The sequence below is a fragment of the Corvus cornix genome, chromosome 4 (genome assembly GCF_000738735.6).
Source record: "Corvus cornix cornix isolate S_Up_H32 chromosome 4, ASM73873v5, whole genome shotgun sequence".
Lineage (NCBI taxonomy): Eukaryota > Metazoa > Chordata > Aves > Passeriformes > Corvidae > Corvus > Corvus cornix.
The window spans coordinates 35,028,888-35,056,005 of record NC_046334.1 but is presented as its reverse complement, the minus strand read 5'-3'; the positions used below and the strand labels follow the sequence as shown (position 1 = coordinate 35,056,005).

At 37.4% G+C, this 27,118-nt stretch overlaps 1 protein-coding gene across 4 annotated transcripts in view; it reads right to left on the bottom strand.

Moving 5' to 3' along the window:
- Positions 1-1,401: 1,401 nt before the first annotated feature.
- The window catches only part of CLCN3 (chloride voltage-gated channel 3), a 66,004-nt gene continuing 40,287 nt past the window's right edge, over positions 1,402-27,118 (bottom strand). For 2 of the 4 annotated variants that reach the window (XM_039550288.1, XM_010401435.3), the window contains 12 exons: positions 26,005-26,162; positions 24,945-25,044; positions 23,130-23,317; positions 22,375-22,497; positions 20,849-21,055; positions 18,212-18,292; positions 16,483-17,028; positions 12,305-12,491; positions 10,625-11,023; positions 8,557-8,773; positions 6,176-6,251; positions 1,402-4,501 (listed from right to left, as the gene is read on the bottom strand). In XM_039550288.1, coding sequence (XP_039406222.1) covers positions 4,343-4,501; positions 6,176-6,251; positions 8,557-8,773; positions 10,625-11,023; positions 12,305-12,491; positions 16,483-17,028; positions 18,212-18,292; positions 20,849-21,055; positions 22,375-22,497; positions 23,130-23,317; positions 24,945-25,044; positions 26,005-26,162 — 2,441 coding nt within the window. In that variant the 3' untranslated portion in view covers positions 1,402-4,342. The remainder of the gene's footprint in view (positions 4,502-6,175; positions 6,252-8,556; positions 8,774-10,624; positions 11,024-12,304; positions 12,492-16,482; positions 17,029-18,211; positions 18,293-20,848; positions 21,056-22,374; positions 22,498-23,129; positions 23,318-24,944; positions 25,045-26,004; positions 26,163-27,118) is intronic. The other 2 variants (XM_039550289.1, XM_010401437.3) reach the window with 1 other exon arrangement.

The window sequence follows — 27,118 nt, the reverse complement described above, 5'->3', positions numbered from 1 at the left end:
AAGGTGCAACTTAATTGATTTCAAGGTCATTATCCCCCAGTTCTGTGTTCTTGTTATTGCACTTGGAGGTTTATTCTCAGGCAATTGGTTAAAGTAACAGTCCAGAAACAATGGAAAATAACATTTGCTCTTACTCAACAGCCCTGCCACCACACAGTAACTGACTTCCATTGTAGCAACTCACATCAATACTAGTGACAGCAGTACTAATTACTACTGATAAAGATTATTGGCCATTAGCACTATGGTCATATAAGTCATTCCTGCTTTTTTAAGCAAAGGCTTGACAGTTATCTGTTACTTCATGGTAAAAGGGAGCATTAGAGGTATAGTGTAGGTTAGAGTGCTGCAAAAGTGAGTTTCAAATGCACAAGATAATCACATGCCACAGCTACTTCTGTAAATTTCACAACTTTACCCCTTTCACTCAGCATATAAATGTCCCATTTATTCAAGCACAAGCATGCAGCCATTCTGTCATAGGCCTAAAGTTTTGTTTTATACATAAAAAAGATGTACTTTCTGTCTCATTCCCCTTTTTATGTTTCAAGTACAGGAGCCCTTTACATTAATGCCCTGTAAATCATACAAATACTAAAAAAGTAGAATCATGGAAAGGTTTCAGTTGGAGGGAACCTTAAAAATTCAACTTTTGAACTGTTAAATATGAACTTAGCTCTGCAAAAATGAGGACTCAAGACTAGACCCCCCTCCTCCTCTACTAGCCCCTGAGGGAGAAGGAACTCTGTTACAGCAGCTGTAAAATGCCCGGTGTGCTGTGTATCATTAAACTCAGACAGGCTTTCTAGCAGGGCCTGCTGCACTAGGACAAGGAATAATGGTTTTAACTAAAAAAGAGTAGATTCAGACTAGATAGGGGGAAGACTTTTATTGTGAGAGGTGAAACACTGTAATGGGTTGCCCAGAGGGGAGGTACATGCCCCATCCCTCCAAGTGTTCAATGGATGATGCTCTAAGCACCCTGGTCTCACGGAAGGTGTCCCTGCCCACAGCAGAAGGGTTGGTCCCTTCCAACCCAGGCCATTCTGTGAAGTGTACATCATCAACAGATGGCTTTTAGACAATAAAAGGATCATCCACTTTTAACTATTTTAAATCAGAAAACCAACTATTCTATAATTAAAACAAAATCTCAAATGCTTATTTTGGAAAAATACCCCACCTAAGGCTGATCTGCTTGATGGGGTTGATTTGGCTACTGATTTGTAGCCACATGCTAAGCAATGCAAATACTGCATCTCCTAAACATTCTTTTCATCAAATCTTCTTACTAGTTTTGTATGTAAAATTCCTAGCTGTTAATTTTCTCTCAGGGAAAATAAATGCAAAAATCAACACAAATCTTGCTTGTGAAAACAATGAGAGAACATGACAACAATAAATGGTCATACAGAAGGTTTTAATGCTTGATTAAATCATCACAGTAATGAGAATTTTTACTGTAATGATATGCAGTTCTACCACACTATTATAAATAAAAACATTAAGATCAATATTAAATACAGCTCTAGGCGACATCACAGATTAACAGAGAATGCATTCTTCATGAACCAGTATCTGAATGATTTAAAAAATAAAAAAATGCTGACACTTTCCCCCTCCCATCCACCACCTTTTTTTTTTTTAATTAGTAACTTGAGTAAGGCGCTGCAAGTTTCACGTTAGAAATTTTTTGTTGCACAGCACAGGCACACATAATTCATTACCAGAACCTCTACTGCATGTTTACCAGAAGACATTTTAAATGTCAACAGGGAAAGCTTAGCAGGTTAAGAAGAGTAAACAGAGATACATAATTTATGTGCAGCACTCAAGATCCACACAGAAATGAAACACAGCAGGAGTGTGAACTGTATTTTAATTCAGACAGCAGTCTATAGAATTAGGTGCAAGTTAATACAGTACACACAGCAGTGTTTTACAATAACATCAGACATGGCAGAGATTTCAAACTAACTTAAAGCGATTTTTGTATGTGTAGTGAGTTTGTATTCTTCCACTGAAAAAAAAAATGAGACAACAGAAATCAGTGTCACAGACAACTTCCAGAGCTGCCTTCTGTAAATGGGACAATCCTGCTCTTTGTGAAGCTTCCTCTTCTTCAGGCTTATGTAATGTAACAGAGCAAATTTTTAACCACTAGCACTGACTTCACATGGAAGAGTACAGCTGCTTGTTGCCATGCTCCCATTTCAACATAGCCCAAGTCCCTGTTTATTTCCAAACCTGTTTTTTAATACGAGGCCTGATCACTGTGATCCCCCTGGCACATTTCACTTTCTACTGGTTCCAGTTGCTGCTGGAGATGAGATGCTAAAATGTAGATGGCAAGTTTTTACTCAGAAAAATCAGTTAAAATTCAACAGTGCACTTACTTAAGCACAGCCATTTTTGTGCAGCTCACCAACAGTGTCAGAATTTTGGTTCATTGTGTTATTGAACTTATGATAAAATCATACTGCCTACTTTGTGAAAAAGATGTTTGAGGTAACTGTGATGAATGCCTTAGAGATATTTAAGATTATGATGTTAAACTTTTAGTGTTTATATTCTTGCCATTTTTGCAGTCTTGTGAGCATAATTGTTAAAGAAGTTTCATCCAACCTCATATTACAGAACATGATTTTTGTCAGCCAGATGTCTTAATTTTTTTCCTCCATCATTTAGGTTCATAGCATATTGTCACTTTTCCTCTGCCTGCAGTTGTGGTGGTGATCTGATAGAATGAATAGGAAACAAAACAATGTACTGTAAAGAAGTTAGGGATCTGTCAGTTCACCTCCAAGTGTGTGTGTGTTGCTGCTGAATTTTGAAGTCCTGCCGAAGTTTCAAGTACTGGATTCAATTTTTCCCTGCTGTTCAGGTGTGACTACATATAATTTACACCTCTATATACTTGGGAGAAAAGAAAAAAAAGAGTCAAAAGCAATCTAATAGTTGCTTTCTCCTATTACTTTTGAAACCCTGCAGGTTTTTTTTTTTTTTAATAAAACCTTACTATTACTGTTCCAGTTATCTGCTAGTAAAGAAAAAAAGGAAATCCAAGGTAACGGCTGTGAAAGTTATATTTGAAAATGATCTCGTAAGTATGTTGGATCATAAAGAAGCCATTTTCTTGAAACCCTTCATCTAGTTGTAAACATTGGCTAATCCTCCATTACTTACAGAGGATTATGAATTATTCTATAAAATCACATTAAAAAGGTAATTAGTTATGTGAGATATTAACTGATTCATATTTAATAGATTTTTTAATTCATACAAATATAAATAAAGAATGGTAAAACTTCAAGAAAAATAATATACATTTAGTGCAAATTATGAGTTACATTTCTTCCTACTATGTCAGCAGTGGAACATCTTTTGTGGAGAAGAAAAAATAAAAATGACCATTATCAGATTTTACAGGGGGAAAAAGATCTCCAGTGTTGTAGCATGCATTTTTTACCAGATACACGCATACAGAATTGTTCCAGCTCTTAAAACTAGTAGAATAGCAGTATTTTTCCTTATACTGCACAACATTGGTATATATCATAACGTTTTCAATAATACAAAAAATTGCATAAGACCAGGTCACATTATTGATACTTTCTGCAGCAAAACCAGTATTTTTCTTTTAAATACTGGTTTCATCTGGTTTTAGTTTTCTCATATCACGACAGCACATGGGTTGAAAGAAGTCTTGCATGGTTCTTGCAAAGTATTACCTGTTCAATGTGGTTTTGTTGCAGTGGCTCTGCACTGCCCCAAGCATTTCATGATGTACGAACTTACACATTTAATGGCACAAGAAAAACCTCCCTTCTTGTGATCACACCTCAGTAACTCAGTACATCTCAATATGAGAAACAACTGCTTCAAAAGGGCACACCAATTTTAAAGAGGCTTTGTTACGGCTCAGGAGAGAGAGAAATAAAGCTCTTCTGGAATGTAGAAAGGTGACGAGTAATAGTTAACACGCTTCATGAGTTAACACAACAGTTTTCAATGGTAAGAAGGGCAAGACCTTTCAGTCTCCACAAGATGGCTCAATTCAGAACAATCCCTCCAGAAACAGGGATTAATAACACATCTCTTCAATGCTGAAGTACCAGGCTGGGCTGGAGAATGCCACCACTTTGTACGGCTCACCCACTGCACTATCATGGCAGACCTGATGTCTCGGGACGCATCCAGTGCAGGACAGCAGCTCTCCCTTCCCACACTCCCATCAGCCTTCCTCCTCGCCACATGCTCCCCCAGACTGACTCCTGATTGCCAGCAGCACTGTTACGTAAAAACCCAGCTCTCGTCTCTGATTTTAGAAGTTTTCCCCAGACTAAAGTGTTGTGCTATTCAACAAATGGACCTCCTCTTCCGTTTCCTCTCTCTCCTCAGCTATGGGTTTCAGTTGAACATTATGGAGGCGGGGTCTTGGTTTGCCGTCTGGGCCATATGACGGAGGATATCTTTTTTTGTTATAATGCCAAGGAGGCGCCTGAAAAGGATAAATGGAAGATTGATATTAATCCAAGCAGGAAAATAATGAACCGGAACAAATCTGTAGCCAAGTCCTTTTTGTTGACAGGAATAGGGCAAAAGTAAACAGCCTGATTTTCTTATTTAAGCAGAAACATTTTATTTATCAAAATGTTGAGGAACCACCAGTTTGATAAAACACAGCAATGCTGAGACACTGTATCAGATGGTCTCTGACAGCTGTAGTCCATTTTAATGAAATACAAGTCATCCAAGTAGAGCCCATTACAATTTTTATTTAACTTTTTGTTTCTACAAAAATCAAATTTTGATTAGCATATGCCAACAAAAAAGTAACAAAGAGGGACAAAGAAAAGAGAGGTATGAAAAAGAAGTGATACTGATCCCATTTCATAAGGAAGGCATGTTTCAACCTAGCCATCAGAAGTGATGTACCGCTTGATGGCCCCAAATCAAGCAAATCAAACTCCCCTTCCCTCCTTTTTTAAACCAGAAGGATCCTTCCAGTCTGACACACTGGCTCAGATTGAATATATTCATAGGAGCACACTGTACCAGCCACGAAACTTTTGTATAATAAACAAGAGCTCATTAGTTTTTGGAGTTCATGGCTTTAGCAAAAAATAAACTGTGAATAATAAAAGAAAATTTTCATTTTCCAATTTAGATACTGTGCTCTTATGACAGGGTCTTTTAAAACTATAACTGCGAAACATCAAATAGAGTGAGACTGTCCAAAAGGATAATATCACAAGAGAAGCAAAGAGCAGAATGAATGAGCTGCTGCCCTTGTTATTCTGGTTAGTACATTTCAATTTGTCTTATTAAAGGACGCATGAAATACTTGTGAAATATTAGCATAAAATAAGAACATAATTAGCATATTTTGCACATAAGCAGCTAAACATGGTGGGTATGTTTAGTAGACGTAACTAGCAACCCATGTCCAAATTAAGACAAAATCTACCACCTATCTAAGGGGTTAGTTCACAACATCATGTTTAAAACCATATCTAGATTCTGAAGTCAACAGCCGACATAGTAGCAAGCCACTTGGTGGCTAAGGGTATCACTGCACATTTTGTAAAGGAGTACACTGACTGCTGTAGGTAACAGCAGCAGAATCACAAGACTTCACATAAAATCACAGGACTTTATTAAAAAATAAGAATATTTTTAAAAATCATGTTGATAAAGGGGGATTACAGGGAATATCTAATGATGCAATTAAAACATGCTTGTCTTTGCTTCTCAAAAGATGTGATACTTTGCTATTGAACAGCTATTTAAAGCTGTCCAAATCAGAAAAAGAAATTGGCATATACGAAAATCTTAGTTTCATTAGGCAGGGAAAAAGTATTCCTAGCTGCGTGCCTTCCCACCTGGGGAATTCAAGAGATCAACCAGCTGGATCTATGTGATCTCAACAACACAAGTTTCAGAAAGTTTACTGTTTACTTTCCTTTAATGTTGTGACTAACAGTATGTTCACATTTACAGCTTCATTTCTACAAAAGGATTTTGCACATGTTCTTTTATGGTTTAATACAAATTTTGAGCATAAGAAGATTTCGTTGTTCAGCCGATGTCATAAAAGCCCTGAACAGTTCACAAGTTTCATGCTTCCTGACTTCTAATGTGTCTAATTATGAGATCTGATATATCTAATCACCAAGGGTTCGACGTGCTGCTTTAGTTGCTCGAGATGCTCTAATATGTTCTTCTTTGTGATGATCCCCAAGACAATCCTGCAACAGATTATGTTATGCTAATAACTGTGTATGAAATCAAATTTAAAAAAAAGTTCTAATCATAATGAAAAAGGATTAGAGAAAACTAAAAACAGAAAAAAAAAAGAAAAAGAAAAAGAATGGTTGCGGGAAAGCCAATGAGATAATTAAATGAAAATCTATTTGAAAGTCAGTATCCTTTCCCAGATTTTGCTTTTTTCCTTTTTCTCCCAAAATGCTGAACACAACTGGCTCTTTAACCACCCCAGAGCAGTATGTTTCTCATATCAGGTACACATCAGGATAGCAAACTATCCCTTCACCCTAAATTCACATGGTTTTGGGCTTTAAAGGCACTGAACTAAAATCTACTTTGTATTTCCTTTGTTTAATAGTTACTTCTCCTCACGGTTACAGATAATTATTCACATTTTAACAAGCCACAGCAGATGAACAAAGTAGTAACTGTAAAGTCATAGCAATTGAGGTTCGATGCTGCCGTAGAGAGCTAGGCTATCTGGTGTCCTTACAAACAGACAAATTCAGACAAATTTCTCATTCATGACAGGACAAATCAAGAGCAACTCCCTGGAATGGATATTCTGGTACAAATTTGGAGGAGTGAGGCTCAGTCTTCTCTTTGTCATCTGCACAATTTCTGCACAATCCAATCTGGATTGGAACCAGTCTGTTGACACAAGTCTTTAAACCTTTATATTCAGTTTGCAGGAAATTTGCCCGCCAAAATACAAAGTAGTCCTTGATGGCCACAAGGCTATATGCTGTGGCTAAATACCACCAGTACTAGTATTTATGATCTGGTCGTCTTGTAATGGACAGTGTGCTCGTGGAATGACACAAATTTGTAAACTGAAGTAGGATAGAATAAAAATTAAAGCCATCCATACTTCCTGCTACTTTATAATTAAAATAGTTTAAAATGTATAGTAGAGCTTGACATAGCTTTGCACAATCAAGCTTTCTTTAGAGGACATTTTAGCATCAACGTCAATGTTTGAGCACTCAACCACAACAGAAACTACAAAAAAAATTATCATAGTAAATATTTTTCAGTGAATTGGAATTGATTCCAATTTCCCTCCCCAAAACAAGCAGAACTTCATGCCTGCACTAACTTCTAACTGTCAGATCATTATGTCCTTTCCGTATCAGAGAAAGGCTTCTGGAAACACTACTTGACATTCCATACAGAGACGCATTGAAGAAAAAAAAAAAGCAAGCAGGAGAACACTTAAAATAAATTTGTTTCAAAATGCATCTGAAAAAACCAAACTTGGAAACCAATGCAATATTTAAAACATTTGCTACATACACAGCAGCAGTCCTTCTGCCCACAGAAAAACTAAGAAAGTCCCAGTCATTTCAGATTTCTTGTCCCAAGGACATTGATCAATCCTAAACATGTGGATGAGCAGACAACATTTCACTCCCCAGGTGCCTTAAAGACATGCTAAAGGGAAAGCAAGATACTATGGTAGGAGCATCGATGTTGCATGTCAAGTGTTTAATGCAAGAGATACAGGAAAGCAGAATGTTAAAGGAACAGCTGCACAGAAAAAGATCATGTAAAAAAACAAGGAGCAGTTTAGATAAGAGGTAATTACAACGAACTTTTAGTTTCCATGCCTGGGGTGATTTATTTAGTAGATAATCACAGGACAACTCCCAACAGTCTCATTTACAAACATTCTAAATCTTAAAATTACTTTCCTGAAATATTTTGAATTGTAGAAACAGAAGTTGCAGATTGAAGTTCCACAAATAGCAGCAGTTTAGTTGTTAGTATTCCAAAAAACAAAAGCTTGGTGGTAATCGCCATCACCAGACTCCAGAAGAAGAGATACTGACTAGATCATTTTCTCCTCTACTCTTTATGAACCCAGTATTTGTAGGTGTTCAATAACTGCTGATACATTGCACCTTGCCAGAACACAGATAAGAATGAGAAAATACAGGCCTTAGACTGTGCAGCGCACAAGCCTAAACTTCTGCAAGACAAGTTGTGTCTCCTCCAAAAGCAACTTGCACAGATCAAACTTGCTGAATGAATTTTTAACAGAAAATCATAAAATGACTGAAATCATCTGCCTGCTTACTTGGAATACAAGGAAGGAGTAAGAATTTCAGAGGGGTGCTACAGCACAGCACGTTCTTAATGAACAGCTGGGGTCCTCTTGCAATACCAAACTTACGGGTTCAAATACCATGATCCTGGTGTATATCCTGGTTCAAATACTCTGATCCTGGAAGTGAAAATTACCGTATGTAACAAAACGCACAGCACTGCTGCCACTTCACTCACCCGTTGTGTGTTACAAGGCACTGCCTCAGACCCAGCTTCCGGAAAATATCCACCACGATTTCCATTGGTGTGTGGTCTGTCACGGTGAAAGGGCTCATATCAAGTATGCTTCTGAGCTTCAAAGGTCGAGGGCTTTCTGCTGGAAGCGATGGGGTATGCTGGGCAAAACATACTCTGGAACTGCCAACAATCCCTTCCTGCTTCTTTCTAGCACTTTCTTTAAGAGAGACAGGGAAGGGGGAAAAACAGCAGAGGAGAAAGAATTTATTCTTGGAGTAAGATGTTAGTGCAGACGGACAGCTCAATCGACAGTACCAGACTCTCACATATGTTTCCATAGCCACTGCTTTACCCCCAGGAAGTGGTTGTGCAGAAATCACAAAAGCCATCTACTATTCACCTTTAGTCATTATTCAACTAATTTTCTCACTCCAATAAGTAACTTTTGTTTACTATAAAGAGGTGGAAAGCCTAAAAAAAATAACATGCAGGAAGCACATACTCAGCTCCTGAAGAAACTGCCAGGGAAAAGCCAGCCTCAACTGACAGGTCCCTGAACCTTTTCCTAATATCCAACCTAAACCTCCCTCAGCACAATTTCAGGCCGTTCCCTCAGGTCTTGTCAGCAGGCACCACAGAGAAGAGATCAGTGCCTGCCCCTCCTCTTCCCCTCACAAGGCAGCTGTAACTGCAGTGAGGTCTCCCCTCAGTCTTCTCCAGGCTGAACGGACCAAGTGACCTCAGCTGCTCCTCACACAGCTTCCCCTCAAGGCCCTTCACCATCCTTGTGGCCCTCCTTTGGATGATCTCTAATGGCTCTATAACCCTCTGATAATCTGGCACCCAAAAGTGCCCACAGGACTCGAGGTGAGGCTGTCCAGTGCAGGAGAATCCCCTCCCTTGCCCAGCTGGCAATGCTGTGCCTGATGCACCCCAGGATATGGTTGGCCCTCCTGGCTGCCAGGGCACAATGACTCTTAAGCCAGACACAACCCGAGACTAAGCAACTTCCACTGTATAATCTCAGCAGCTGAAATGAGTCTTACTATGAAAGTGTATTCTAAGAAGAATGTTCTGCTATTCCCTCATTTACTCTAGTAAATGCAAACTTAAACCAGTATGGTGTTGGTAATAATTTCCAAGTTTTGGACATTCATATACATCCTACATACTGTAATACCATAGTATACACAGTAGTAGGACCACAGGCAAAAATCTGACTGAAGTAAACAGTGTTATGTTCACAAAACATAACTTTTAAAAAGTTTCAGGAGAATTCTGTCCCTTTCTCAAGTGTCTTTGTTTAAGAGATATGTATCAAAAACCCCCAGCAGTTTAAGATGCAACTTCCATCACTTATTTCATGCATTAAATGTTACAGTTTTGTAACATTTTCTTACATAACAGTGTGTTTCTTCCTTTGGTTATGATAGTAGCCTCAAAGTACACAGAATTTTTCTTGCCAGTGCACAAAGCATTGTCACAAGTATCACAGAGGCACTAATGCCTGCCCAGAAAGAGACGGCCCAAACAGGGCTTGTGTGCTCATGTGCCCAGGGACACATTTCCCATTACACAAACAGATTGAAAAACATAAACCTAAAATAATTAATATTGCACTTATCTCTCCATAATACAATCCTGGTGGTTATAACAAAAGTAAATACCACACTGTCAGAAAGAAATAGGATATACATTTTAAAATTACTTGGACAGTAATTCTCACAGAATACTGCTGGTCTAAAATGAGAATTGCTCAATTTTGAAGAAGAATGTTAGCATAGTATCTCATTTCCTCAAGTAATGCTATCAAGAGCCTCAAAAAACTAAAAAATACCAGATTACATAATGTTTTGACCTACTTATTATGACAACTTTTGTTTCTACAACACAGACAAAGAGATGAGGATTTTCTTCATTTCAGAGCCTGCTACTGGACATGTATTACTATATACTTAAATAAATCTGGAGTCTAGAAACATACAGAATAAATTCTATTTTAAATATAAAATAATATAAAACAATTTAAATTGGCATACATAATAAAGCAATACTGAAAGTTAATTACCTATTGCAATAGTTAAATCTCTTCTTAGAGCAAAGCCCACTAGTCTCTGTGATTCTTTTGACATAATAACAGGAAAACCATTATAGCTGGTTTCGTTGATCAAGTTTTCTATGTCTTCGACAGTCATATTATCCTGCGTCAGAACTGCTAAAGGAGGGTCACTTCTCCGAGGTCTCATCACATCAGCAGCCAGTGTTGTGTGAGTGAATTCTTCCTTTGCATCCAAGAAAGGATATCCATTCAGTCGGATGTGTGCTTCATAGATGCCTTCCCTACCAAAGGCATCTCCTACCCACTTACTGGTCATGACTGCAGCCATTAGGGGCACAATATATTCCAGCCCTCCTGTTAGCTCAAAGACAATAACTACCAGGGACACAGTCATCCTCGTCACACCACCTGCAAGGAAAATGATAGCCAGTAACATTCAAGTATCAGATAATAATGATTTTAGAATTTTCTGCCTTCCTGTTGAGAACTACGAACGTAACTTTGACATGAAAGGTCATCTGACAAACACCTGTCTGCGTAATACCAACAAAAGCAGACAGAGAAAATTAACACAAAACTTCCAGAATTAAAAAAGAGAGTTCTAGGGCAAATTCATAGAAAGGGAAGTAATAAAGGGAATTGGAAAACACGTGCAGTTATTTAATACAAACTAAGAATAAAATTGTGTGTTTCTCCATACCACATCATGGTATAGAGAGTACTGTGAAATGCAAGGAGATCGAGCAAAATAAGAATTTGAAAAAAGAATGGAACTAATGCAAAGAAGTCACAGGTAGCAAATCAACAGCTATGTTGTCCAAAGGATTAGGAATTTAATGCTGTTGGTTAATCATAAAAGCTAAGCAGAATTATGAGCTGATGAAAAGAAATCTCTTCCTTGGACAACAGAAGACAGGAATTATATTTCTCTTTTGTTATTACTTAAAACGGGTTTTTTTCTACTAAGGTTTCTGATGCCGTATCTTCATTCAATAAAAGACTATGAACTGTCTTTCAATGCATTCAAGAGTGATTCAGTTTGAACTATTAAAAACCAGAACAACCTCTCCAAAACCTAAATTTGTATCACTAGTTTGATTGCCCAAATGCACTTTTCCTTAAAGAAAAGGTCTACTTTTCACAGGATCTGTACTAACAGCTTTTAAGTTTAATTTCTAAGGCCACCAAGTTTTAAGCAAGGTGTCCAACTTAAGCCTCTTTCCATGAAGCTGATTTTCAACAATTAGATTTGTTAAAAATACCTTACACACTTCTAGAAGTTATGTTTGAATTTCAAAACAATTTTTGCAATTCATGTAGATGTGGCAGCTGATCACACCACTTCCTTCTAATAATTTTAACTGTACTTGACACTGTAAATGCTCTACTTCATACATTTCAAGGAACTGAATTTTCTGACCAATGTAGTAATGACATCTCTTGATACCAAACAGAGAAAGCAATCACTACTACTTAAATTTTTCTATTTCTCTTCAATTTATATTTCACATTATTCCTCAGATCACAAGGATCTAAGGGTCTTGTGTAGACATGTGAATGTATTATTCTGGAGGAAAGTCCATATAAATAGGTGTTCCAAAGCTGTACAAGTTTATATCTCCTTTTATTTTTTAATAATTATTTTGATATATGAAGAAATCAGATACTTATTTGTTATATTTTACTTACCTAAGCATGCAGCAGCACCAACCATGGCATAAAGACCAGGTGTAATACAGTCAGCTCCAACTTCACACCACTCCTTGAAAATGAACCAGTCATGATGGTAGTAAGCCAGCTGCTCCACTGCAATTCCTACAATCCTTCCTGCTATTGCTCCAATTGCCATACTAGGTATGAACAGCCCAGATGGAACCTGCAACAAAAACAGAACTGTTGTCATGCTGCTGGGAACATACTTGACACATCACTTAACAAGTGATTTTTTAATATTTTTTTCTGAAAGAGATGTGAATGCTCAAACTGTCAGGTTAAAACCATGGAAAGTGATCTTGGAAGGTTAGTAGAACTTAACAGAATGCTATTGATATCTCTGATTGACTTGATTAGAAAAAACTATTTTATGAGCATGTTTGTTTATAACTTACTGTATTTAAGAGAAAATCTACCACCAATACAGGACCACGAACTAGACTTTCAGTGCCAACAGCACAATTCTGTGCATGTCTAGTGTGAGCTGTGCTACTCATGCTGAAAAGTGCTTCTTACTATGTCCTGTCTCCCTTATTCCTTCATGCTCCTCAGAGTCAACATTCACTTACTAAACTGGACTGTCCTCCTAAACTCCTTCCTGACACTGCTATAAATTACATGGCTAACTGAACAGGTGATTTTTAAAAGCAGCTTTGTACTGTTATTGCCATTTCCTATACAAATGAATGTATATAGAATGCTAAACACACTGAGAGAGAAAAAGATAATCCCCACTGCAAAAAGTAGGTTAACAATAGGTAAAAAAAAAAGAAGCTTCTACCATCACTTTATTTACTTTAAATGTTTTTCTGCTACTAACTAAAGCCTTGTCACACAACCATGACATAGTAAAATGTTATTGCAAACTTGCTTTTATCAGCCATTTCATATAAAGTAACTGTTGTGTATCTTTTCTTCTCCTTACAAAGCTAATCTTTCCAAAAAACATACTGGTACCTGGATGTCTTATTAAACTGCAAAAGCCTGCTGCTTCTCCTCACAGCAGTTGTTAACATCAAAATATTTTATACTGTGACTGAGGTACACATGATTACAAATAAGGAGTAGAATTTTTACTTTGTCTAAATGCACCTCAACCCATCTTGTCGAAATAACATCATTAAAAATTGCATTCCTGGTGTAACAGGATATACCATGTAGTTTTTCTTGTACTGTACATCTGTGAAATTTAAGTATTGTGCAATTCCAAACTATAGATTTTTGTTGTGGTATTCAATAGCTGGTGCAGAAATGTATTTCAGGATTGTTGTTGTTGTTAGTATTATTATATTTTTTCTGTAATTATGGTTGCAAAGATGATATCTAACCAACAAACCAAGGAAAAGCAAACATAGCTTATAAATATTATTACTGTTATATTTTGTCTATATTTGTGGTTGCAAAGATGATTTCTAACCAAAAAACCAAGGAAAAACAAACATAGCAAACATGTTAGAAAGCCAGCAGCATGGGTTTTGAGAAAAAGTTTAATAATCCTTCATTCCCATACTGAATTACCTCCTGTTTCAGTGTTGATAGAGGTAATATTCAATGCTATCATTTTAGTCAAGTATTCAAATTGTGCATTTATACCACTACTGTTATTTCCCACAATTAATTATGCATCTAAGCCCCTTTCTAACTGCTAAAATCAATTTTTTTTCCTGAGTGAAATTCTTTCTTGGGGAACAGTACAACGGTAACCTGAGAAATCCCACATTTCCAACATGAAACTAAATAAATCTTTGAAACTGCCTGAGATCCTATTGTGCTACAGCAGTATGCCATAGAAATTCAGTCTCCATGTGGAAATTGCATCCAAATGGTTTCTGGTCTTTGGTAATGTAACTTTTTTATGCACTAGCTCCCTCTTTTTTTTCCATCATATGTGGATAATGGTTACAAGTCTAACTGTAATTATGATTTTACAGCTCCATTCTTTTGCCCCCGAATCACAAATCACAAAGTAGAGAGGAATCTTCCCAGAGAAGTAGCAAGGGAAAACAGCTAAGTTTTTCCTCTTCTCAGCTTTCTTCTCCAGGGCTTGCTTTTCAGCAAGCTCAAATTACACTGCAGAGGAAAAGATTTGTTCTATGTCACATGTGTCATCTTTGAAACAAGCAAGGATTAGGATTTAGGTACAACTTCCCACTTCTTTGGTAGTGCAGCTGCATACCAGTCAAGTTCTGAGGCAAAACTGTAACTCCTTCCCACCTGTTGATCAGCATTTAGACACAGTAACAAGTGTACTGATAACAGCCAGTACAGTATAGGTACTAAAGCCTGAAAGAAAAAAACAAACCAAAAACGCCAAACCCCTGCCGTATCAGCCTCCTCGTAATACATGTCCACAGCAGTAAGAGCAGCAGGAATCACTTTGCCTCACAGGCAGCAGCTGGGTAGCTTTGCTCACCTCACAGGAAAACAGTTCCTGTGGGGAAGACGTGTGTTTGCAGATGGCTACAGCTCCAGGAACAGACATGGAGAGCCCACAGGATCCTTTATAATTATTTATTTCTTTTCTTTTCTTTTTTTTTTCTATTTTGAATTTTCTTCTTTTATAGAGATAAAGCTTATAGTGCAAATAAATATAATTAAAGTAACATCCTCTTCTCCAGATCCTGGCTGACATTCTAATTAACCATATGCTTTAAAGCTTCCAAGATATTAATGTAGCACAATTCCATCAATGACAGCAACATGACTCCTTGCCTACTGGCAAAGTAATAAATATATTCTCACAACTTCAAAAAAAATATTTCCACCATGCTGAAGTTCTGAGAAAACGAATCAAAACCAAATGAAGTATAAGCTCTCCCATTCTGTAAACTAGTTAATTCTAATATGCAGTGTGACCTTGTGGTGACAATCCCATGCAAAAGAGCCAGATGCACATGAACACATGAATGGTAAAATAATGTCCTAGATATAAATGAAACACAGTAAGTGAATACAAAACTAAACAAGAGATTGAAGCAGTCACATCACAGAACACTGTCGGAGTTATGGACCTAAGGAAGACTAGCATACAAAATACACTCTATGGATTCCTCTTACCCACCAACCAATATATAGAACATAACTTCAAATAACAACCTGCGACATCTTCTAAAATACCAGAACATGGGGAACACAACATGGTGTTATAGTTCCATCAGTTACAGAATAGTCGAGGTTGAAGATGACTGCCCGAGACTGTCTACCCCTGCTCAAGCAGGGTCACCTACAGCAGGCTGTCCAGGCTTGCAACCAGTCAAGATATGAGTATTTCCAAGGATGTTCTCTGCACAGCATATTCCAATGATCAAACATCCTCACGGAAATGAAGTGGGTTTTTATGCTTGCTGTTACATAGAACAGCAACTTAATCTGAAAAGTTAAGGCAAATATAAACACAAATCTTGCCTAGCGAGCATTCTACAGTAAGTTTGCATTAACACGTTTGATAATGATATAGTTGCAAAAAACTATGAAGGCAGCCTGACAAGACAGAAAATGATGAAGGCATGGCAGTTATACATCATCATTCACAAAACAGCCACAGACTGGGGAGAAGCTGAAGTCACCTCCAAAACAGATCTATGAAACAACTGGGAAAAACAAAAATTATGTTGTTTGTAATGGAGCAGAAATTCCCATTACAGTCACACGAACAAAGGCCACTTTCTCATCATGACATGCAATACTGGAAAATACACCAAAAAAATCATCAATGTCATACATTAACATCTGTAGTAATTACATTTATGTGAACAATGAGAAGAGTGGATACAAGAACTACAGTCTATTCTTCTTCCAAGTAACAGGACTAGGGAACCTGAGTGGTTATGCTTGAACGTTGCTCTTGAAAACTTTAGAATCATTCCTTCTTGCTGAATTAGGCCCATAAAAACAGCCAGCCATCTACACAGTTACTGCTCCCAATTGCACGTAGCACGTTTCTATTCAGCTGAACAAAGGACTATTCTGAATTTAATTAAAATTAATGCTGTTTGCTACAAGACCTGCTTATTAACCAAAAGTAAAAAGGCCTTTTTGTAAAAAGAAATAACAAGAAAAAAATAACCAAGCTGGTGGCTTTGAGAGATGGAAAATGAGAAAGGCTATAATTAAATAATCACAGCAGATGACACAGCTACTGCATTCACACTTACCTTGATACCAAAGGTGAAGACTGTCATGATTATTTTAAATATGAGTGCTAAACACAACTGCCATATAGCTGAATAGACTCCAGTGCCTGCTGGACGGTCAGGAATATCATCTACTATTTTGCTTGCATTCATATCATTTCTGTAGTCACAGAGCGAGGAGGATTCTAATGGCCCACAGTCTGTGAAGAGCTCCTTAATAAGCTCACTGGTGTTTAGCCTTGTATATGGATTAGGAAACGCAATGACAGCTGTTATTGCTGCAACAATAATGACCTCCAGGACGGGATACTTCCCAAATTTTGTAGATTTGCGTCGGCGACACCATGCAATATTTGCTCGGATGAAAAATGCTCCCCAGAGCCCACCAAATACTCCCAGAAGAATAAAAGGAAGCAGTTCAAAAAGGTACCAAGGAGTGTGATATTCCACATAAAAAAGAACTAGGCGGCTATTACCAAAAGGATTGATGGATCTTAAAACAAATGCAGCTACTAAAGCAGCAAAAAATGATCTCCATAAAGTTTTCAGTGGGAAATAGTAGCTGACCTGCAAAGGACAACACATGAGAATTATTAGTGACTCAATTAAAAACCTGGAAAGACAGGTTTATGCATGTGTTAGAATACTGCTGCTCACATGATACAAGCTAAAAAATTATTCCTATCACTTGGAGCACTGGCACTCCAGCAGATCCTACATTTTTAGGAAGCTCTACAACTCATATCAGATTTAAAGTCAATACTACAGCAGTGTTGAAACCACTGCTGTTTTAAGACTATCAGGAAATGATGCACTGCAATTTGTGCTTAAAGCTGCTCTGTTTGTGTCTCTTATTAGCCTTCATGAGAACCAGAGCATATATCTGGTTCTGCACACGCAGATATCCTCCTAATATTTTCACATCTCCTTTCAACCTACATTGAAAGGGTTCTCACAGATCTGTTATTTTTACGAAGTATGATTAAAACAAACAAACAAAAAGAATTAAAAGGCCTCAAAACAGAACATGCAATTTCATTCTTAAGCCCCACATAGCCTGATTAGAATTTCAAGACAGTTTTCTTCTGCATCTTTTTTTGGCAACAGAGGAATTCCTCAAAATTCCCTAAGAATATAACAGAATTATACATGAAAGAATATTTTCCCTCCTTTTCAATTCAGAGATTTTTAGGGTTTTAGTTGTCTTTAAAAATGCCAATGATAGAAAAAACATTTTTATATATCTTGAAAATGACAGTTAAAACTAATTTAACATAAACCATTTCTTGGAGAAGAGAATTTGGTTGCCTTGGAGGTAAGTTTTATGGTTATATTTACCCTTTTAATAATTATCATATTCAATTGTGTTTAGTGTCTGAAACTTTAAGTAATGTTTAAAAACATGCTTCACAAAACTGTCCAATAAGTTTCTAAAGCCTTTTTCAAAAATGAACAATAAGGGCCCTATTTCTCTTTATTTTAGAATAAACTCCAGGACTGAAAAGCTGCTGTGTCTCTATCTGTATGTAAACTCAAATTATTAACAGACTCAGCCCTTCTCCAGAATAAAGTAAAGCTGACATTCCTTCCAAAAAAAAAAAGAAAAAAAACTTTAGGAGTTTCCTGGTAACAGGACTCTTGGCTTTGAAATATGGGTCCAAAAATAATTTCCTTCTTAGGAGTCTGAGATTATTTAAACTAGGAGAGATTTTAAAAAATATTTATCCTTCAGTGCTATCTCTTGACATACCTCCTCCAGACTGAAAAGGACTCCACCAATTGGGGCACCAAAAGCTACAGAAACTCCTGCTGCTGAGGCAGCTGACAACACCTAGAAAAGAACAAAGGTGAGGGTTTTTTTGCAGTCTCTTATATGTTTTAAACATGAACAAAAGAATCTCAATACACCTATCAGTTTCTTCTATGTTTCTGTTAAGGATACGCACACTTAGTAACAGAAAAGCATGTGGAGAGTGGCCACACCAGCTAGCAATCAGGTACTAGATGTGATGAAGCCAAGAGCACTGCTCAAAGTTCAGAGCTGAAACTGGCCAGTGTTGAGTAAGATGAAAAGAATGACTTTTTAAAGTACATTAATAGCAAGAGGAGTTCTAAGGAAAACATTGAACTGATACTTGTTGAAGATTGTCATCTGACTAACAGGGATGAGGAAAAACACAGGCATACAATGTGGGTTTTGCCCCAGTCTTTTTAACAATACTGATAGACCTTGGGCTGCCTGGTCCCCTGAGTCAGAGGACCACAAATGTGGGAACAGTGACTTGCCATCTGTGGGCACTGAGATTTTAAGGGACCAGCTTTGCAAGGCCATGGAGCCTGATGGGATTCTTCCTGGAGTACTGAAGGAGCTACTGGATCCTATGGAAAGACTCCTCTCAATCATTTACCAAAGGTCTTGGGAGTCTGGGGAGGATCCTGCTAACTGGAAGTAGTCAGTGTAAGCCCAATCTGTATCAAGGGTGTGAGGGAAAACCCAGAGAACTAGAGACCCATTAGCCTAACCTGAGCTCCTGGAAAATTACGGAGAAGATTATACTGGGTGCCACTGAAAGGGTTTTAAATAATAAAGCAATCATCAGGCACAGTCAACATAGGTTCACAGAAGAAAGGCTTGTTTAACTAATTTGGTGTCTATGATAAGGCCACCTGTCCAGTGGATAAAGTGAAGGTGCTGGATGTAGTTTTCCTGGATTTTTGTGAGGTTTTCGATACTGCTCCTCTGGACAAGATGGCTAACTGTGGGATGAGCAGGTTCACGGTGTGCAGAGTGAAGAATCAACTGAACGCTAGGACTCAAAGAGCTGTAGTGAATAGGGCTACATCTGGCAGGTGACTGCTCACCAGCTGTCACTTTGTTCAATATATTTATCAATGACCTGAATGTAGGAATTGAATGCACCGTGAGCAAATTTGCTGATGATACCAAATTGGGACGCTCTGTTGACTCTCTTGAGGGACAGGAGGCCTTAAAGAAGAATCTAGATAGGTTGAGGCCCTGGGCAATGATTAATGGGATAAAATCTAATGAGTCAAAATGCTGCCCAACTAGGATGAAGTAACACCAGGCTCAAGTCTAAACTGGGAGAGGAGTGGCTGGAGAGCAGCCCTGCCAAGAGGGATCTGGGGGTGCTGGTCGGCAGCAGCTCAGTGTGAGTCAGCAGGGTGTGCCCTGGAACCCAGAGGGCAAAACCCCATCCTGGGGTGTATCAGGCACAGCACAACCAGACAACGAACAGAGGTGACTGTCCCGCTGCATTCGGCCTTGGGGTCCTCACCCTCAGTGCTCTGTGCAGTTCTGAGCCCCACATGTCAAGAATCAAAGAACAAACTCCTTGGTTGCATCCAGACAAGGGAAACAAAACTGGTGACAGGGATGAAAAGAGTGTTGAGAACTAGTTTGGAGAGAAGGAGGCTAGAGCAGAGATCGCCCTGCAGCCTGTGGCCAAGCCCATGGTGACACAGGTAAATTTCCCTGCACCCCATGGAGGACCATGGCAGAGCAAGCTCCTGGCAAGAGTCATGGCCTGTGAAAAAGAGCCCAAGCAGGAGCAGGTTTCTTGCAAGCACTGCAGCCTGCAGGTGATCTAGGCTGGGACAGTCCTGAGTGGCTGTACCCTGTGGAAAGGACTGTCTCCCATGGATGGGGCCCCACAATGGAGCAGAAAAAGAGTATCAAGAGGAAGGAGAAGCAGAGACAAAGTATCCCCTTGTGCCACTTTGGGATAAAAGAGTTAGGAACGAAGCTGAGCCTTTCAAGAAGGGACAATGGGGGCAAGATATATTCCGTTTCGTTTTTACTTCTCCCTACTCTACTACTGGCAGCCAAGTAACTTCCCTCAAGTCTAGTCTGTTTGGCCTGTAATGGTAACTGGTGTGGAATCTCCCAGTCCTTATCTTGACCTCTAAGCTTTTCATCTTACTCTCTCCTGCTGTCCTGCTAACACAGAGGGGCAAGAGAACCGCTTGGCCAGTACCAAGTCTAACCCACCAGACTCTCATTAACAACATCGAACTGAAACAGGGCACAAAACACTGTTGTCACCAGGAACACTTTGTTCACGGGTTCAGAGCACTCTGCTGTCCTCACAACCGAAGAAACTCATCAATTACCAAAATGTAGACACAAGCACAGAAAGAATTTAAATAAAATCAAATGGTCTCCGAAGTGGAAGAAATACAAACTGACTCTGCCATGGAAATTATTTACCTGTGAGAATGCTTGGGATAATACATTGTTTTTAACATAATAAACAACTAGTGATAATCACTAAAAATTGTCCAAGAGAACAAATACCATCTTTTAAACAAATCAATGTAAATGCACTGATATTCAATGCATTATGCAAATGCTTTTTCAAGAACTTACCTCTCTTTTTTTAGCTTCATTTGTACTGTATTTTGGAAAGAGGTAGGAAAAAATATTCCCACAGCAGCAGGCAACATGTACCAAAGGACCCTCTTTTCCTAAACTCAAACCTGATGCAACAGCCAAGACTAAAGTAATTGTTTTTATCATCAAAGTCCACTTCCCCAAGTATCCTCTGATGATGAAGCCGCTCAAAATGGTTTTTATCTGGAAGAAATAAAAAGCTGTATCTGTTACTGCATTTTTCAATTTTCAGAAAATAAATCATTCTTTAATTTTTGCTGCAGAACTTCAAAGCTAGCCTTTTCAAATTTTAACTTCATCACACTTTAAAACATGTATCATTCATATTGCTACACTGAGTCTGTTTGCCAGAAGCTTTCCACTTGCAACTTATACTGAAACACTGGACAGTAACATACAACTACATTATCAATTACATTTAGTAGAAAATTAATCTTCAGCAACTTCTAAGACTGGATTCATTAGTTTATGATGTCAATTATCAAGTGAAGGCAGAAAACTTCTGAAGGAAAAATAAATCTGCAAAAACCATACTCAAGGTCTTCTATTGTAGCAATATCCCATTTGTACCAATAACACCTGTTTTCTCTTCATGTTTTACCATCACTACACAAAAATCAACAGTAGATTTCTTCCCATAAAGATGGAAAAGATCAGCGTATCTCCACCAAAAAAATGTGCCACTTGCCAAAGGTATTACTGTGCTTAACAATGCTATATTATTAGCCTGGAAAATATGGCCATATACAGGAAATAATATACAGTTATCATAGGACAGCATGTCCATAAATAGGATGTACACAAAACACTGGGCAGCTGTGTCTAGAAAGTAAAGGTAGCTAAATTTGGAAACCAATTTAAGATGAAATTTCTTCTGGAATAATGACCCAGAACTACTCCAGGCTTAAACAGAAGCAGATAAAAAAATATTTACAGAAAAACTGAAGAAGTGAGACTGACCAAAATTTATTTGACTTTGGATTTTTCTCTCCCATTCTGTGGATAGTAGCAGACAGCAATTTTAAACAGTGAGTTTTTGAGGATATTACACATTTTACATTGTGACTGTCCATTGTTTTGTGCTACCAAGGCAACTAAAGCCATTGCAACAAGAGATTGATTGCTCTATCAAAGGACCCATATTGTGTCAATGAATCACTGCTCTCTTATCACCATAAGGAGGGTGTAGATTAGGGGAGGTTTGGAAATCATTCTTCAGAAGTATACTAATCCAAATGCTTCCTTAAAAAGTGGTCCTGACAGAAGCAAAATCTACTAACCCGGGAGATTCTTTTGAATTTGGGGCATTTTCTCAGAAACAATTAGCATAATTACATGTTTTCAATTTGAATGCTTGTATTAATATACTTCTTGAAAGGCACAGGGCACTCCTTCTTGCCTTCCCCCTGACCCAGTAAGGCAGCACTAACCTACACATTAACACGAAACACCTATAACACACACACATATATATATATATATATATATTAGTTAGACCTCACCTCAGGTATCCCTGAGCCACAGGCATAGGGAGCAAATACCTTCACCAGAGAAACTGCTAAGAAGGCAAAGCTCAATGCCCAGAAAATGTACATTATGTAGTTCATTATGTATGAACCTGGGCCCTAAAAGAAAAAACAAAAAGTCAGAAAATAGACTTGACATAGGAGCAAAATCACTACTTAAAATAATCCAGAAGTACTCTTGCTCCAAGTACATTTATACACACATTTTGAGGCACAATGATTACTGCTGAGAGAGAGTTTTGTTGGAAAAGCATAAAGTCATGACACCTGCACATTAGCATAGACTGGGTTATAAAAGGTAGAAAGTGTTCTAACACTGCATCTTGAAAATAAAAAATAAACATAGCACAGGTATATTTTTAATAGCTATTAGCTGCTAAAATCTAGTGAATACTGAATATATCTTCCTTATTTTAAAAAAATGTATTCTTAGTTATCAGAGAACACCATAAATGTATTTAATTTACATACAGCTATGATCAAGAATAGAAATTCTCCCATTATTAAGAGTTCTATATTCTCATAACTTCCTTACATTTTCAATACTCCAAGGCCCCTTGCAGTTCATGAAATACACATTTATTACACTATAATCTATTAATCCATTCAAATGTTGAAAAACAGCACAGACAGTACAACCCAAATTCATGTTTAGAATCCTAACCTTAAGACCATTATTTTCTTTCCCTATTCAGTCAAGCTGTTGAACAAGACCATCAAAGAATACTCACTTCTGCTTGCCCAATTATTAGTTCTGCCCATGTTTTCCACTGCGGACATTTATCTCTCTCTTCAAACGTGGTCTCATTTGAACCCCAACAACACTGTTCATGGTTAAACCACAAAGCACTAAGGCAAATGCCTTCCTTTAAGTCAGTCATCCAGTCAGCAGCTATGTCAATTAATCCTGCCAATGCCCCTGTTGTAGAAACAGTTTTGTATTAATGTTCTGGTTAACAGAAGTAACACACACAGCTAAAATGAAGGAATGTGCTTGTATTAACTGATGTAAATTGTGATTATAGAAAACTTAGTTAAATAGACATTTAATATACTACTGACTTTGAGGATTATATCCTGTTTTCATTATGGTAAGACTAGTATTTGCTGAAGAATTGAGTACTTTGTATACTTCCCAAGTTAAATGAGATTTTTTTCTTGCTTTTTTTTTTCCCTATGCCACAGTTCTCCAACAGTCCACTGAAACCAAGGAATTAAGAGTAGAAAGAGAACTGTTACTTTTTTGTGATGGAGTAGTTTACATGGCACCAAGCCTGCTAGAGAGAGATGGGTTTCACCTGTCTAAAAGGTGGAAAAAGATTTTAGTCCATGAGTTGGCAAGTCAAAAGCAGTGTTTCAGCAGAACAAAATTTCAACCAAATTATTAAAACATGTAAGATCTCCTTGTGACTGAAATCAAGGTTGTACCATTTAAGATCCACTAGACATACAACAGAAGGCATCTGAAACTGAAAAACCTACCAAGGTTCAAGACCCGAATTTGCTCACTTTGTTGCTCAGAAACACAATAAAGGAATTTTAATAAACAGCAGCTTAGGGGGTTGAAAACACTACACTGCATGTTCCCACTGAAATTATCAGAAACAATTTCAAGTAATTATACACTCCTGGTTTGTGCATCCAGAAGTATATAAACATGCTACAAACTTTGCATATATATTAATTTATATGTGATTTGTGAAAGTGATTATGTATATACTTAAGCAGTAGTTACACTGCTACCCATGCTTTTTAATACGCATAGCCTTACTCTACAACTAATTTTCCTAACATTTAATCTAAAATGTCTGTTTGAAATACTTTTTTTTTAAAAACTTGACACAAAGTTTGTGACCTTTCCTTCCCACAGATTTTGGTCCCTTCGAGCTATACTGACAGAAAAAGCAGCAGCACTGCCTTACAGTGGGGCCACAAACTATTGGATGGTTTTAGTTGTTCTGGTGGTTTGACACCCACCACAGCTGTAAAATTCATTCTAAAATACATTAAGAAGGAAAGAGAGAATTGAAGTATAGGTCAACAAAGTCTACCTGTTAAAGTCAATGTTTTCTGTGGAAAAACCTCTGTCAAGGTATGACATAAACATATAGCTAGACTTCACTCATGCATAAGCACATGTTTTAAAAGAAAGTGTGCTTACCAAAACTACACATACACCAGAGATACTTTTACAATCAACACTTTCACAAGAAATCCTACAGGTAAAACAAAAATTTTTCAGAAGGGGAAAACAAAAATCTCAATCACAGGATTAAAGAACATTGATAGTTTAGTAGGTGGAAGTTCAAAAATGTTTGAGAAACTTTCTAAATTCAGTGAGGATTTTGGTTCCCATTTGATCAGTAAACCCTCACCTCAAAATGCTGAAGGCTGTAAATCAAGATAGTCAAGTTTTTTCTTCCCTTATGGAATTATCGTAGTAGACTGAACCAGCTCTTAGCTGGTTTGGTGGGGAACAAAGGAAAAACACAGTAACTATACTTGCTGACAAATACAAGACAAGAATCCTTTGTGCTTTCATTTACCTGATGCCAAACCAGTTAGTGTGACTACCAGCCATCCTGACCATGCATCATACAAACTTTTTATCATCTCCCATGCTGATTCTTTCTTCTTGCTGTTAATCTGCAAAGAGAAGTCATTGAGAGTTGTATGTATTTCTGTAATATGGATGACATACAAATTGCATTATGCAAGCTGCAGGCAAATAAACCCTCTCTTGAAACCACAAGTGTTCTGCTTGTATTTAGTGCATACATAGATACACATAGTTACATAAATAAACCAGCTTAATTATTCAGACATCAAACAACTGACAGAGAAACTTATATTTGTTTAATTTAAAGAACTAAAATCCAGGACATGCATTATTAGGATAAATGAATACTTTCTATGACACACACCTAAAACATGAATTGTAACATTATTTCCCTCCTATGGATTAAATATTTTCTGAACCTCAATTAAACTGTTAGCAGACTAATAATAAGCTATTTCATATGATTCAAATATAAACATCTTTACCTTTAGACTAAAAAACACATAAAAGTAAAATAAAACAAAGAATTGGATAACTACCCTATAATACTTCTAGACAACTATTAGTAATGACATCTGAAGTTATTGTACTGAAAAAGTTGCTCTTCCTATTTTATCCTTATTTACTTTGTGCACTTAGCTGCAGTGGCACAGACACACTTGTGTCAGTATAAAAGCAATATAGATCACTCTTCACTTTTCTGTACAAATACCACCAAAACCACTATTGTACCATTACAAATATATCTACACTGGAAAATAGCCTTAAATATACTAGCATGCAAAAAATGCAGTACTGTAAAAATGGTATTTGGGTGACAGGGACCTATTCCCAATCTATTAAATTACTGCTTCCTTTCCAAGTTATAATAATGCTGCAAGACTGCAGGTATCAACTAAGCACTGCTTTTTAAACAGTATTTAAGTAGTTCTAGCTGATGCAACTATGTACGAATTTACAGGACATGCATATATTTGTATGTGTTACGAAACCAGACCTTAACTCCAACATCCAACCAAAAAAGTACTGTTATTTATCTCAAGTACCCGTCTATGCCTTTCTCTGTCTTTGCACTTCTCTCGAACCCAGTCAATGGTATGGAAGTCATCATATGTTCCTACTCCAGGAATCGGCTCATCCAGAAGGTCCAGTAAATGTGTTGAACTGTTGATATTTCCTCCATTTGTCATTGTATAATGAGTTCCTGCAGCAGACAAACACAGGAAAGAATTAATTCTGTGATAAATGAAGCATTCAAACTATGCTCATGACACAAAAATTTCTGAACAACTAATTAAGACACTTTCCCTAGTATGCATATTGTATTGTCATTAGGTCTCTCAATGTTACATGCTACCCCTTTTTACTGTCATTATAAGAGAAATTTGCGTATTAGTGACGTTGTGTTTCCATTGGCTAAATAGGAATGTACTAGTCAAATTATTGTTCGGTTTTGTGTACACACTCCAGAAAAACTTCAGTAGAAGCAAGTGGAAAAAAACAGCAGCTCTGACACACATTTAACTTAAAAGTTTATTTCAGTTTATGAACTACTGGAGGAAAATCTGTTTGTACAAAAACAAAACAAGGATGATTAGCTAGAAAGTTCACAGTACCTTCATATGTTACCAGTTAATTCTAAATATACATTCCATTGACTACAAATCTCTCCTACACATCTAAACCAGCTACAAAAAGCAACAAAAAGCCAAACAGATACTCATATTTTGGTTGTACTTATTTTTTCAGGTAAGTCACAGAATAGTCCTCGGTTATGAAAAATTGGAAATATTGTATTAAGAAAATATCTTCTGCCAATTTGTCATCACTAGCTAGTTTCTTCACAAACAGCTTGCAGAGCAATAACCCCACAAATATTTATTTATTCACTGATCAGAGTAAGAAGAGCAAGAGGGGTACTGAGAATTTTTCCATCATTCTCTCTCCATCTCCACTCTCTCTCCTTTTCCATCTTCAAAAATGATAAAGTTTTACTTTTTTTAAGCTTTCAAATGTCATAAATTCTGTAATATATTGGCTTTTTTTCTTAGTTCTCACTTGTTTGACTAAGAACAAAATAATTTGCCCAACAGTATATGGCACATCAGAGTAATCTCTATTCATAAAGATGTAGGCCCAAGTTGACCAAGATTTCTATCA